This window comes from Boleophthalmus pectinirostris, unplaced genomic scaffold (genome assembly GCF_026225935.1).
Source record: "Boleophthalmus pectinirostris isolate CB_2022bp ecotype Guang Dong unplaced genomic scaffold, ASM2622593v1 HiC_scaffold_22, whole genome shotgun sequence".
NCBI classification, from domain to species: domain Eukaryota; kingdom Metazoa; phylum Chordata; class Actinopteri; order Gobiiformes; family Gobiidae; genus Boleophthalmus; species Boleophthalmus pectinirostris.
Window position 1 is genome coordinate 28,509,708 of NW_026571190.1, and position 11,244 is coordinate 28,520,951.

The 11,244-nt window shown below is 36.5% G+C and overlaps 3 protein-coding genes across 3 annotated transcripts; 2 read left to right on the forward strand and 1 right to left on the reverse strand.

Moving 5' to 3' along the window:
• Positions 1 to 2,156: 2,156 nt before the first annotated feature.
• scpp9 (secretory calcium-binding phosphoprotein 9) lies at positions 2,157 to 3,731 on the forward strand. Its single transcript, XM_055157840.1, has 9 exons — positions 2,157 to 2,192; positions 2,259 to 2,309; positions 2,666 to 2,680; positions 2,778 to 2,927; positions 3,025 to 3,114; positions 3,185 to 3,256; positions 3,326 to 3,406; positions 3,558 to 3,608; positions 3,676 to 3,731. Exons 2-9 carry the CDS (start codon positions 2,265 to 2,267, stop codon positions 3,718 to 3,720), a joined length of 549 nt encoding a protein of 182 aa, XP_055013815.1. The 5' UTR covers positions 2,157 to 2,192; positions 2,259 to 2,264; the 3' UTR covers positions 3,721 to 3,731.
• A 936-nt stretch (positions 3,732 to 4,667) lies between these two features.
• odam (odontogenic, ameloblast associated) lies at positions 4,668 to 7,826 on the forward strand. The gene is made up of 10 exons (XM_020930609.2): positions 4,668 to 4,686; positions 4,756 to 4,821; positions 4,915 to 4,950; positions 5,128 to 5,193; positions 5,268 to 5,513; positions 5,776 to 5,832; positions 5,921 to 6,055; positions 6,507 to 6,539; positions 7,561 to 7,644; positions 7,721 to 7,826. The coding sequence occupies exons 2-10, from the start codon at positions 4,762 to 4,764 to the stop codon at positions 7,754 to 7,756; spliced, it is 753 nt and encodes a 250-aa protein (XP_020786268.1). The 5' UTR covers positions 4,668 to 4,686; positions 4,756 to 4,761; the 3' UTR covers positions 7,757 to 7,826.
• A 48-nt stretch (positions 7,827 to 7,874) lies between these two features.
• LOC110165417 (uncharacterized) lies at positions 7,875 to 10,923 on the reverse strand. The gene is made up of 20 exons (XM_020930604.2): positions 10,798 to 10,923; positions 10,680 to 10,733; positions 10,244 to 10,327; positions 10,030 to 10,059; positions 9,917 to 9,937; positions 9,814 to 9,840; positions 9,705 to 9,731; positions 9,603 to 9,623; positions 9,487 to 9,522; positions 9,367 to 9,402; positions 9,261 to 9,290; positions 9,109 to 9,129; positions 9,000 to 9,026; positions 8,879 to 8,905; positions 8,741 to 8,788; positions 8,623 to 8,661; positions 8,508 to 8,546; positions 8,210 to 8,245; positions 8,078 to 8,125; positions 7,875 to 8,010 (listed from the first exon to the last, which is right to left on the reverse strand). Exons 1-19 carry the CDS (start codon positions 10,849 to 10,851, stop codon positions 8,087 to 8,089), a joined length of 696 nt encoding a protein of 231 aa, XP_020786263.1. The 5' UTR covers positions 10,852 to 10,923; the 3' UTR covers positions 7,875 to 8,010; positions 8,078 to 8,086.
• Positions 10,924 to 11,244: the final 321 nt, after the last annotated feature.

An 11,244-nucleotide genomic window follows, 5' to 3' on the forward strand; every position in this document is an offset into this window, starting at 1 on the left:
GTGCGATCGGTTGCTACACGTCTCAGGAGGACTCCAATGGTGGGAACAAAGGTGATGTCAACTAAAGAAGAAGAGGAAGAGGAAGAAGAAGAAGAGGAAGGCTCTGGGATGCATGCATAAGAAACAATAATATTAGAAATACTACTGAAGTCACAATGTCAATCAACCCGCAATGCTGTTTGACTCTTTAATACGTCAATGTTTCAACAAATCATCAATAAATATGATCTCTGAATAAAACTGTGTACAGTGGTTATTATTTTAGATGCATCATGTCTTTGTACACTTTTTAATTGTATTTTTTGTACAGTGTCTTTGAATGTTTAGAAACATTATTACTATTACTATTATTGTTTGATTTAATAGTTTTTTTTTTTTTTTTTTAACATTGTAGCAAAAGAAAATGTTTACATATAATAGCAAAGTTTATGAAAAAAAAAAAAAGCAAAGCAAAACAAAACACCACATTCTATATTTGATGCACAAAAAGCTAACATACAAATAAGTGTAATTTAATTTTGTATAGGCCATAAAAAGCAACATATCTTTATTACAAAGTTGAAAATATGTGATGAAATAGTGATGTAATTCTTCTAGGACATGTTATTGTGTTGAAATGGTGGAGCACAGGAAGAGCTTTTCCTCATTTGACGCTGATGACAGAGTGTAATTTAGGTCGGTTCAGCCCAGTCTCTCAGTGTTTGTTTACCTGGTGTGTGTGGGCTGCCCAGTCAGCAGCTCCAGAAGGTTCCCAGACAGCCTCAAGATGTGACGACATGCCCTGAAAAACACACAAGCAAGACTGAGTGTGCATTTTCAGTACAATTTCAAGCATTTAAATTAAACATTAAATCATAAACACTCTTAAATTACATTTGAATTGTAAAGTAGTGATCAGCACAAAGAGACATCCCCCATAACATGGCCTGTTTAATTTAGTTTTCAGCATCACACATACCTTGAAAACTGTTGTTAAAAGTTCTAATCTAGAAGTATTCTTGTTATTTTTGAGACAAGTAAAAGCAGTGACAGTTTTAAGTCAATAATCCCCAAATATCTAAAATCAGTACGGAGTCATTTGGTAGACAAAAATGACTAAATTCAATCTAAATCTGTTTCTGAACCCTTTGGACCACAAACAAATGTCTGGAAACTTTGTGAAGTGGAAAGACTCTGCAGTTTTGGCCTACTGTCTGATCTGCTCTATTTTTAAGTGGGAACAAGCTCTACACAGAGGAAAGTCAGACTTTGAATCACGCCTAAATTATTTGGGGTAAATATAAGAGCAGATATAATCGGTGGCTCTGGGGATAATCAGATACAGTAGCTTGAACATTTGTTGGGTCTTGACAATTTCTGTGTCAAAGCTGAACCATATCTCACAAAAAATTAGATTTAGGCAAAAAAAAAAGTTCAGATGGAATTAACATAAAAGTTTTTTTTAAGTATGGGCTTGGAGTGCACACTGTCCAAATTCTTCTCAAAATGGTTGATTTGACTGAAAGTAGGTTAGTGTCCATGAGATTGAGAGTCCCCTTTTGGTCTGAAGGCAAGACAAACAAAAGTTAATTCAGAAAAACCACAAAGGTCCACACATGGGCCCTCTGAATGGTAAGGATATTTAAGTACTAATAAGTTGTGTAATACATTTTCTAAAATAACAAAATAATATTGCATTACTTTTCTATGACGTATGAGCTATTCTGTACAAGTCCTCCCCCTTATGGCAACATTAATATATACATACTATAGCAAAAACACAGATATTACTTGTTTACTAAATGTTAAACCAAACCTGGCTAGTTCAACTCATCCTTGCTCTTCCATAGCACTGAGTGATACATCTGTTTGTGCCCCATCACTACCCACAGTCCTCTGGGGTTAGAGAAGGTTTAAGAAAAATGTCCTAAAGGTATTTACCTCAGGCTTGTGATTCACTGTTATTGTCTGTGGTCCATCTGAGAGAACAAAAGAGATTAAAACTGACCATTTCAACCAACTTTCTGAGTCCTGCAAAAAGACTAAAATGGTGACAGAGGTGACAGAAATAGTCCATGAATAACTGAGTCTTCTTCTGTCTAATTGGATGCTAATAATCTCTGAGACTGATAAAAAGCTCTACCTATATGAGCACAGCCACACAACTACTGTAGTCCTACCTGGCACATAACACCCACCAGAGAAAACTTAAGGTATGTTACAAAATTAACACAAAAGTAAATGTGTAAATGGACTAATTATAACCTTTTCATTTGCAGTACAAGATGAAGCTCCTGGCCTTCACAACATTGTTAGCTACAATTTGCTATGTAAGTAATCAACTTAGACATTAGCATTTTCTACTACTAACTTCTCAGCAACAACTATAGTACCATAACTTCTTCAGATGCTACCGTTGGGGATGGAATGAGACACAATTTCCACAAGATGAGATTGAATCCATGAGAACGAGAAAAGACGAGATTTTAACATAATTTGTAATAAATGCCTTTTGTGATTCAGGTCACATTTTTGGCTTCACCATTTATTTGGTCTTGTGGAACAAGATTTTGTCCCATTCCCAGCTCCCAATAGTACCACCACTACTTCTACAAAATGTGTGATTTCAGATTAAGTGCTTAGTTTTAATAAGTATTGTTATTGTTGTTGTTTTCTGTTATTCCAGGTCAGTGCAGGAAAAGTAAGAAGTCACTTATTATTATAATGAATGTAATATTGTTTATTAGTACAGTGTTTTAATAAAGGTGTTGTCTAAATGCCCTTTTATGTTGACACAGACTGCAAGGCTGTTAGCGGCTATCAATACAATGAACGCCATGGGGATGGGAGTAAACCCAGCCGCTGCGGGCCTGATAGGCTCAGGCTTAGTGCGTCCCATTATAATCCCAGGAGGAGCAGGGTTCATTGCGCAGCCCCAGTTTCCTCAGGTGAGAATAAGAGGAGGTTACATTAACTGGTTATAGTTGCACAGCAGGTCAACTTCAGCTAACTTAAGGTTTTAACAATGTACAAATGGTCTTTCAGTTTGTGCCCGCTCTACCTGCCTATGGTGCCCCGCAGGCAGCTATTAGAAACATTTACCCTGCACCAGCCCCAGCACAAGCAGCCAATCAGGTCTGTGTAGCTAAAACATATATCAGTGAACTTTGTGTAGTTTTTGAACCTTCTGTATTTTCTGTGGCAGTTTCCTTATATGGGGGTGGCACAAATGGGACCCATCACCCCTGCACAACAACTGCTCCCACAGCAAGTCATGGTAGGTTCCTTTTGTCAAGACATGACAATAAAAAAAATAAATCATTTGTATAAAAATGTGTTTGTGTAGGGTGGTTTCCCAATGGGCAACATGCAGCAGCAACAACCACAGCTGTTCCCAGCTCAGCCGGACCAACTCCAACGCTTCAGGGTACAGACTTACTATATCTTAGAGAATGTTTATGAATGAGCTTCAGGGTACATGTTTATATGAATTTTTAAGAATGAGCTTCAGGGTACATGTTTATATGACATGTGAATGTTTATGAATGAGCCTGTACTCACTGGAGCTTGTAATTCAGCGACAGGTGATGATCCCAGACAATACAGTGGTCCCCCCAGCGGACACTCAGGTAACATTATCTATGACATATTTGTGTAACACACTTTTTAAACATGCTGATTTTTCTTCTCTTTTAGATTCCGCCTCCAACTGTGGATCCTCTAAACATCGCCGTTAATTAGAAAAACTGAGCCTTTATGTTTACATTGCAATTGAAACATACATAATAAAATGTTTTCCTGATTACTTTTCTCATGTCTATTATGTGATGTTTAATAAAATTAAATTTTGATTCACACACTGTATTACTTCTCTTTGGCTCCATCTCCAAGTGGGCATTTGCTGCCATCCAAAGGACAATGACAAAATTACATAACAAAAACACCAGCTATATCCACACTTGTTCAAATACTCATTAGATAAAAAATAAAATAAACAAAAAAAGTCAAAATTACAGAGTGACTCCACAATTGATGACGTATTTCCCTTATATAAGCTTCTTTATGTTAATTTATTCTATATTTCTTTAACAAGTTTTTAAAGCAATTAAAATATTGCAATGGAATCTCAAACTTTATTTAAAAAAAATAAAATAAACTGGCATAGTAAATTTGGGGAAAAAAAAAAAACAGCTGCACAATAAGCACTATTTCCATAAACAATCTACATTTCATCGCTGTCGCAGAGATACTGTATCTGAGCATAAGTCTTAACATGATTGAGACACATGTCTTTATGATTATAGACTTTCTGCCGATGCTGTTCTTTTTTTCCCATGACAAGCCAAATTCTTGCTGATTTAGAGCCTGTAATTACCCACATAGTTTCTGCATTTAAAACATCAACTTGTTGGCAAGACCCCCCCACCTCACAACATTTACAATTCACTCTTAAAATACTGCAAAGTCATGGTACTTTTGCAATAAATGATTGTAGAAAATTAAGCGTAAGATTAGCTGGCACTATCCAAACTTGTTATGGCGTTTAGAGACATGACATACACATAATAACAGACTTAAGTGATGAGAAATGTCTGTTGTACTGACCACACATGGCTCGTCTGGGCAGGCGCTGGACACCATCACCTGCAGATATTTATAAAGGATGGGACCAAGGTGAAGAATTCAGAAAGGGAAAGCAAAGACAAAGTAAGTTGAACTCTACAGAGCTGAATTTGTAGATTTTGTTGAAAATACATGTTTTATTCCGTACTGTAGGCCACAATGAAACCTCAAGTAGCTGTACTGTTGGCCTGTCTTTTGAGAACAAGTTTTGGACTTCCAGTACGTTGTGATAGTTTAACATTACTTAACATTCTTGAATACTATAAGGACGGTTTTATGATTTACATTGTTCATGTGTGGCCTTTTTAACAGGTGCAGATTGGAATTCTTGCAAGTAACAGCAATGAGGTAAACAGCATGTTACGTATACTTGTGACTTGTTCCTTTGTTTTGGTGGTTTCTTTACAGATTACTACAGAAAACAACTGATCCCCTTTTGGACTAAGAAAGCATCTATGTGTTCTTGGGATGTTGTCAAATGTAAAGTATGAACAGTGTCACTAAATTCAAACATTTGTATTTTAGATTTTGAGACTGAATGGACTGAACGGATTGAACGGCTTAACTCTCGCCACTTTGGGTCAAGCTCAGGTAAAACAAAGACAATGGACCGCATTACTATTTGGACATTAGAAAAGCTCATATTACTTGCTCTCATTACCCAGGCCACTTCTCTGCTGCCTCCCTTCGTGCTGCAGCAGCAGCAGCCTGAGGTGCTGCTCACTCCTCAGGTGGTGAACCTGAACCCGCAGGTGGCCGGGCCCTTCGGCCCTCAGGGGCCTCAGGTGTTGCTGCCGTCTCAGGGGAACCAGCTGACCCCCGTCATCCTCCCCAATGGTCAGCAGGAGCAGCTCGGACCACAGGACCCCAATGCTCCCAATGTCCCACAGCAGGCACAGAACCCTGTACAGGTACGAGCACAGTGGCACTTTTTTAAGAGGTGGAGGAAAATTGTTGCTTTGGTGTTTGAAGAGATTCAACAGAAACATGAGGCTTTAGGCTATTGTAAATTAGGTATTCATGTGAAAATTTTTACATTTAGTCTGAAATAACAGAAAAAAATATAATGATATAAATCAATATAATATTATATGAAATATTGTAAACTCTAATGTGAAGTGACGTGCACTAAAACAAACCTTTAGTTTTAACTTTGTATTGAACTTCTTGCAGATGTATCCTCAGTTTCAGTATCCTGCCTATGCCTATCCTCAACTGACCAGACAGCAGGTAAGACACGTGCTAATCTGAGCTAACGCCAAATTCCTCAAATATGAATGATATAATCCTAAACATTTGTTTTTTCTGATACCTGCAGAGCTTTTCCTACTTCTTCCCCCGTTACGGATACACTCAGCAGAGAAACGCCGCGCCCCTGCAGCCAAACAACGGACAGGTGCAGCCCAACGCCAACCTGGACAGAACCACTCAGAGACCACAGCTCCCTCTGCAGGTCAGTGCACGCAACAGCGGCTTTCACAATGTAACAGGAGGTCAGACAGGGATGGGGGAGGAGGAGAGACATGTCTGGTTAGTGAAATCATGCCCTCATAAGTCAATAATAAAAGGTTTGCTGGGGTTGTGTCATGGTTGTGGGGATGTGGTGTGATGTGATGCAATGGGCAGTGTCTGACAGACTGACCACAAACAGACTGAGAAGCTGTGGAGGAAAATAAATATGTCTCCTTCTGGTTACCACACAACAAGCTGGCTAATACTATCTTTAAAGACAGGCTTTCATTGTTACGAATCTTTAACAACTTGACCTGAATATGGAAAATAGTAGCAGTAAGGTAGATAAGATACGTTTGTGAATTAAACTTCAAAACAATACAAATATAACCAGATAAAAATAGAAATAATGACCGCATTGAATTATTCATGTTTTTATCGTTCTATTGCAGCATGCATCCCAACCTAAAGTACCTACAGACTCTGTAAGTACACCATAAACTCCTATAGTTTACTGTATCTGTGTGTTTATCTCAAAGTATGATTAACTATTTCTATCTGTCAGTTTGTTTGCTACACACTACCAGTCAAAATGCTGGATACATCCTCTTATTCAGTGTTTTTGTTTTATGTTTACGTTACATTTAAAAAACATACAGAAGGCAATAAATATATAATGCAAGATATATGGAATTATGTAGAAAAAAAAAAGAAGTTTAATAACTCAACCAAATATTTTCTATTTCATATATTCAAATCATCAAAGTAGCCTTCCTTTGCAAACCCTTGACCTTCTCTCAGTGAACTTCTTGATGAAGTCTCCTGAAATAGTTTTCACTTGACAGCTGTACCAGAAATGCCAAAAGTGCAAACCAGGGTTCAAAGCAAAGGGTGGCTATTTTAAAAAATCAATAGAAATCAAAAACAAGTTCTCAATTATTTAGAGTAAATTTTTTGTTTGCTACATTCAATATGTGTTCATTCTTATTTTTGATGCCTTAAGTAAGAATTTATAATGTAACTACTTTTGACTGGTAGTTTAGTTGTCCAAATGTTAAAGATGCATTGTGTAACTTTTCTGGTGAAGGGTCTTTCAAATGCTTATCTTCATGAAAATGCTATTACTTTGCCTGAAATGTTGCACAGTATGGTGTTAAACCTTTCTATCTTCATGGAAACCAACCAGACCAAGTTACAGGTCAGATCTGTGGAGAGGCAACCCTGCTCACAGTCAGAATACTTGTTTTTCTAGCTATTTTGAGCAATAAAACCAGTGTAATTGAATAAATGTAAGGCAAAGCTGTTTAATGTCATACTGTGGACATCTTCATAGAAACCAGCAAGTGATGAGCCCTCCACCTGAAAAATTACACAATATGCCCTCAATAAAACACTTACACTTTGTCCTTAAGCTTATTCAACCATATCCAATTATAAGCTCCAATATTTAGTTTGAACTATTTTAATATATGGATTAATTACATTCTTGTATTGATTCTTTGTCAGACAAGGCCACTGGGGACAAACAAAGAGGCCACTACGATTACCCCGGAGCTCCGTGGTGACGCCTCTGGTCCTGGGGTTGATGAGGTATGGCTTCATGTAATCATAAATTAATATATGTCATTTGGTTTAATTATTATTTAAATATGTCTCATCTCTCTAGGGTCATTCCAACTTCCCCTTCCTTTTTGAGCCGTGAACTTCGTCAGATCTCATTCACCGACTAAAAGCCCTTCAGTGTATCCTGTTCTGTGTATATTCATGTATTCTCCAACTTTTTTAGAAACATGTCAAATAAAGATGTGTGACAAAATGCGATCGATTCATGTTTACTTTGTGCTTTGTTACAAGAATACACCAACATGATAGTCAATGATAATTCAATTTATTTGATAAATTTTAGTCAGTGATTTTGATTTCAGAAGCAGGCTGATCCATTTTGTAGAGCTCTTCCTGAGAAAGAGTGAAAAAAACACGATTAGAAACAAGATCTGACAGTCAAATTTACACAGAGTCTCACCTTTACTTGCTACACTTCATCCTCAGTCATAATCTCAATGTCGAGGGTCTAAATGTTAAATAAATATGTAAATATGGGAAGAATAGTCATGCAATATCTCTGAAATATTCTTGATTTTACATTATTGCTTACCAATTCCACAGTGCCGTACTCAACAGAGACTTGGTTCTGAAAAAGGATAAACATTAAGTTAATGTCATTTAGAAAAAATAAAATAAAAATGGAGTGAGAGATTCAGGGGAGTTTCTTAATTAAAAGTCCAGAACAGGTGCTCCTCAAGGACAAAGCTCAAATATGCAGGGTTTGTGCGTTAAACATGTGTGAATGAAACAAAAGGAAACAACAGTAGAACATCGATCAGAAAACAGCACAATATGGGCCCTTTAAGTTGATGTTTTTAAGTTCTAGGCTTTGATTTGGTCAAACTTACAGGCTCAGTGCTGTTGTAGATGACTTTGACATACTGTCCCTAAAAACAGAATAAAAAGCACGATTAAGTGAAATACACACATCAGAATAATGGTACTCTATACTAAACTGTATACCCTAAATGGAGGTCTGTGCGGTGGTCCGTGGAAGGGAACCTACAATATAATCACATGTTATATATTTAAACCACAGATATCACCTTTTGGCCAATGACGTAAAGAATATTCTGTTTACTCTAAAGTGCTGGGGTTTAAAGTGCGGTGGATGGGGCGGTCCTCTTCCCTGAAACATATAGGTGTAGTCATTATGAATGAATATGAAATATGAATTTCTCAACATGTCTTTAATAAAAAGACAGTCTCAAAAACTCACCTTCACTTTGAGAAAGAGATTGTCCCCCTTTAATGTTTGAATTTCATAGATTAGTACAAATTTCACTGATTAGTACAAGTAATGTATCAATGCAGTTTTGGAAACATTTAGAGACTTTTACCTGCTCCAGTTGAACACTTGTGGTGTTCTAATGAAGAAAACAGACTTGGTAAAACTTTTGTAATATAAATAAAACATACTTTTGAGAGCTGAAATAAAAATATGATTACCTGGAATGTCACATTTTCAACCTAAAAAAATAAAAAAAATAAAACACAAAGCAAAACAAAACAAAACAAAACAATAAAGAAACAGTATTTTGTTGAGACCACTAATTATATTTGTAGAATATACTGTAACATTTTAATGGAAATAATCTTACCCTGAAGACGGGTACAAGCACACGAGTGGGCTAAAATATGAAATAACAAACATATTATTAAGACTTGAAATAAATGTAAACAAATCCATGAGACTGTTTAACTCACCGGCTTCAGTTCTCCAAACTCTACGGCAACTTTGCTCTATAAAAAACACAAAACAGTTTATGTTCATGAATATGTCATTTGACGGTAGTGTACAGAATAAACCTGGAGGATTTTAGTTACTGGTTCAGTGGAGTTGTAGGTGAGCTTCAGATATTGCTGTTACAAAAATAAAGAAATAACTGTCAGAAACAAAGTGAATGCTGTGTTAAAGCAGACTCTGGATTTATGTTATTTACCTTGAAAGGTGGTCTTGTTTTCTGAAGCACAAATATTTGTTATTCAAATTGGTTTGTACAAGAGGCAATGCAATGCATATCAGTATTTATTTAGAGACCTACCTTCATCAAAAAGAAAAGGTTCTCTCCCTGAAAAAAACAAAACAAAACACAGACTCAGTTAAAAATCCAAACATTGTAATACAAAAGGTAACATGTGTATGCTGAGTACCTCCTTCAGTTGAACCGCCGAGCTGTTCTGTGAGTGAAATTAAGTGTTAGCACTATAAAACATATACATTCATTTTGATTGTTTTTTTTTGTCATACAGTTACCTGAAATGTCACATTGCCGACCTAAAATAATAACAATTAAAAAAAAACATAATTATCTTTAGTGTTGTCTGAAAATGTGTATATATGTATCAAGATCGCAGAAAATTGCCTACCTTGAAGATGGGAGAAAACACGATGTGATCCTGTAGCAAAGTATTGTGGATATTAATTAGAGCAAATAAGCACACAATAACATGCAATAGTTTAGATAATTTTTAGTAAATATTAACAAACAAACCTCTTTCAACAATAATAAAAAAGGGCCAGTTTAAGTGCCACAAGTAAAAACTAGACTAAACCTAAATGGATGGCTGCATGTCTGTTTACCTTGCCAAAATGGTGGCCTGGCCTCTTCCCTCCTGGAGCGCTGCGCCTGATTCTCCAATGAGGACGCCAAGGATGTCTACTGGGCTTTATCAGAAGAACAATTAAATGTAGCTGACTTCATGTTTAAAGGTGCACTATGTAGCATTCTGGTTGGAGGTCTGTCCCCTTATACAATTATTAAATTAGAGGTGTTTTTTTAGCTCACAAATACCTATAAAATCAGGCATTGTAACTGTGAGCGGGGTTGCCTCTCCACAGATATGACCTGTCACTTGGTCTGGTTTGGTCTTCATGAAGATAAAAATATTTAATACCATAATTTAAACTTTCCAGACAAAGCAGTAACATCTCCACAAGGAAAAGCATTTGATGGACCCTCCACCAGAAAAGTTACACAATGCACCTTTAAGAATTCTCCTTTGATAAAAAGACATACCTTTTGTAGCTGATGTTCATGACTCCCTCCATCTTCAGGACTGCCATCACCAGACTATAACACAAACATTTTTAGAAATAGTCACCTGGATTTATAACTTCTCACTTTATTTACTTACTTGAGCGGCAGCAACAGCCACCAATAGAGCAAAAACAGACAAAACCTTCATCATCAGAAATGTAAAGACTTTATAAGAAGTCCCTGACTGACTGACTGTTTCCAAAGTGTCAAGTGCGTCCAGGCTTTGGCCACTTGTTCTTATATAGGTAAGTGCAGAGTAATTGAGAAACAGACCTCAGATACTGACTAACTATGGGAAAACCATTTACTTAACTTGTTACTTAATTAAGCAGGTTTGGGAGTGACTTTACAACTACGGGAATTCTCAAATGTGCAATAAACATGGATTAACAAACGTAATACTTTACTTTGTGTTCTGATTCTTGGAATTGATTACGTCATAGTCCCTGATGGCTTTTCCCCACAGACTATATTTTCTATATATTTATATAAGAAATATTCAAAAGGAAAAGTGACACATGTTGAGACTGATTATTTAATATAA

Excerpts from the sequence above, each read along its gene's own strand:
- scpp9 (XM_055157840.1), top strand. The coding sequence starts at position 2,265 with ATGAAGCTCCTGGCCTTCACAACATTGTTAGCTACAATTTGCTAT. Across the intron at positions 3,257-3,325 it reads TGCTCCCACAGCAAGTCATG|GGTGGTTTCCCAATGGGCAA; the intron begins GTAGGTTCCTTT and ends GTGTTTGTGTAG. Across the intron at positions 3,407-3,557 it reads ACCAACTCCAACGCTTCAGG|CGACAGGTGATGATCCCAGA; the intron begins GTACAGACTTAC and ends CTTGTAATTCAG.
- odam (XM_020930609.2), top strand. The coding sequence starts at position 4,762 with ATGAAACCTCAAGTAGCTGTACTGTTGGCCTGTCTTTTGAGAACAAGT. Across the intron at positions 4,822-4,914 it reads GAACAAGTTTTGGACTTCCA|GTGCAGATTGGAATTCTTGC; the intron begins GTACGTTGTGAT and ends CCTTTTTAACAG. Across the intron at positions 6,056-6,506 it reads GACCACAGCTCCCTCTGCAG|CATGCATCCCAACCTAAAGT; the intron begins GTCAGTGCACGC and ends GTTCTATTGCAG.
- LOC110165417 (XM_020930604.2), bottom strand. The coding sequence starts at position 10,851 with ATGATGAAGGTTTTGTCTGTTTTTGCTCTATTGGTGGCTGTTGCTGCC. Across the intron at positions 9,027-9,108 it reads TTGAAAATGTGACATTCCAG|AACACCACAAGTGTTCAACT; the intron begins GTAATCATATTT and ends TTTCTTCATTAG. Across the intron at positions 8,906-8,999 it reads CAAGTGTTCAACTGGAGCAG|GGGGACAATCTCTTTCTCAA; the intron begins GTAAAAGTCTCT and ends CAAACATTAAAG.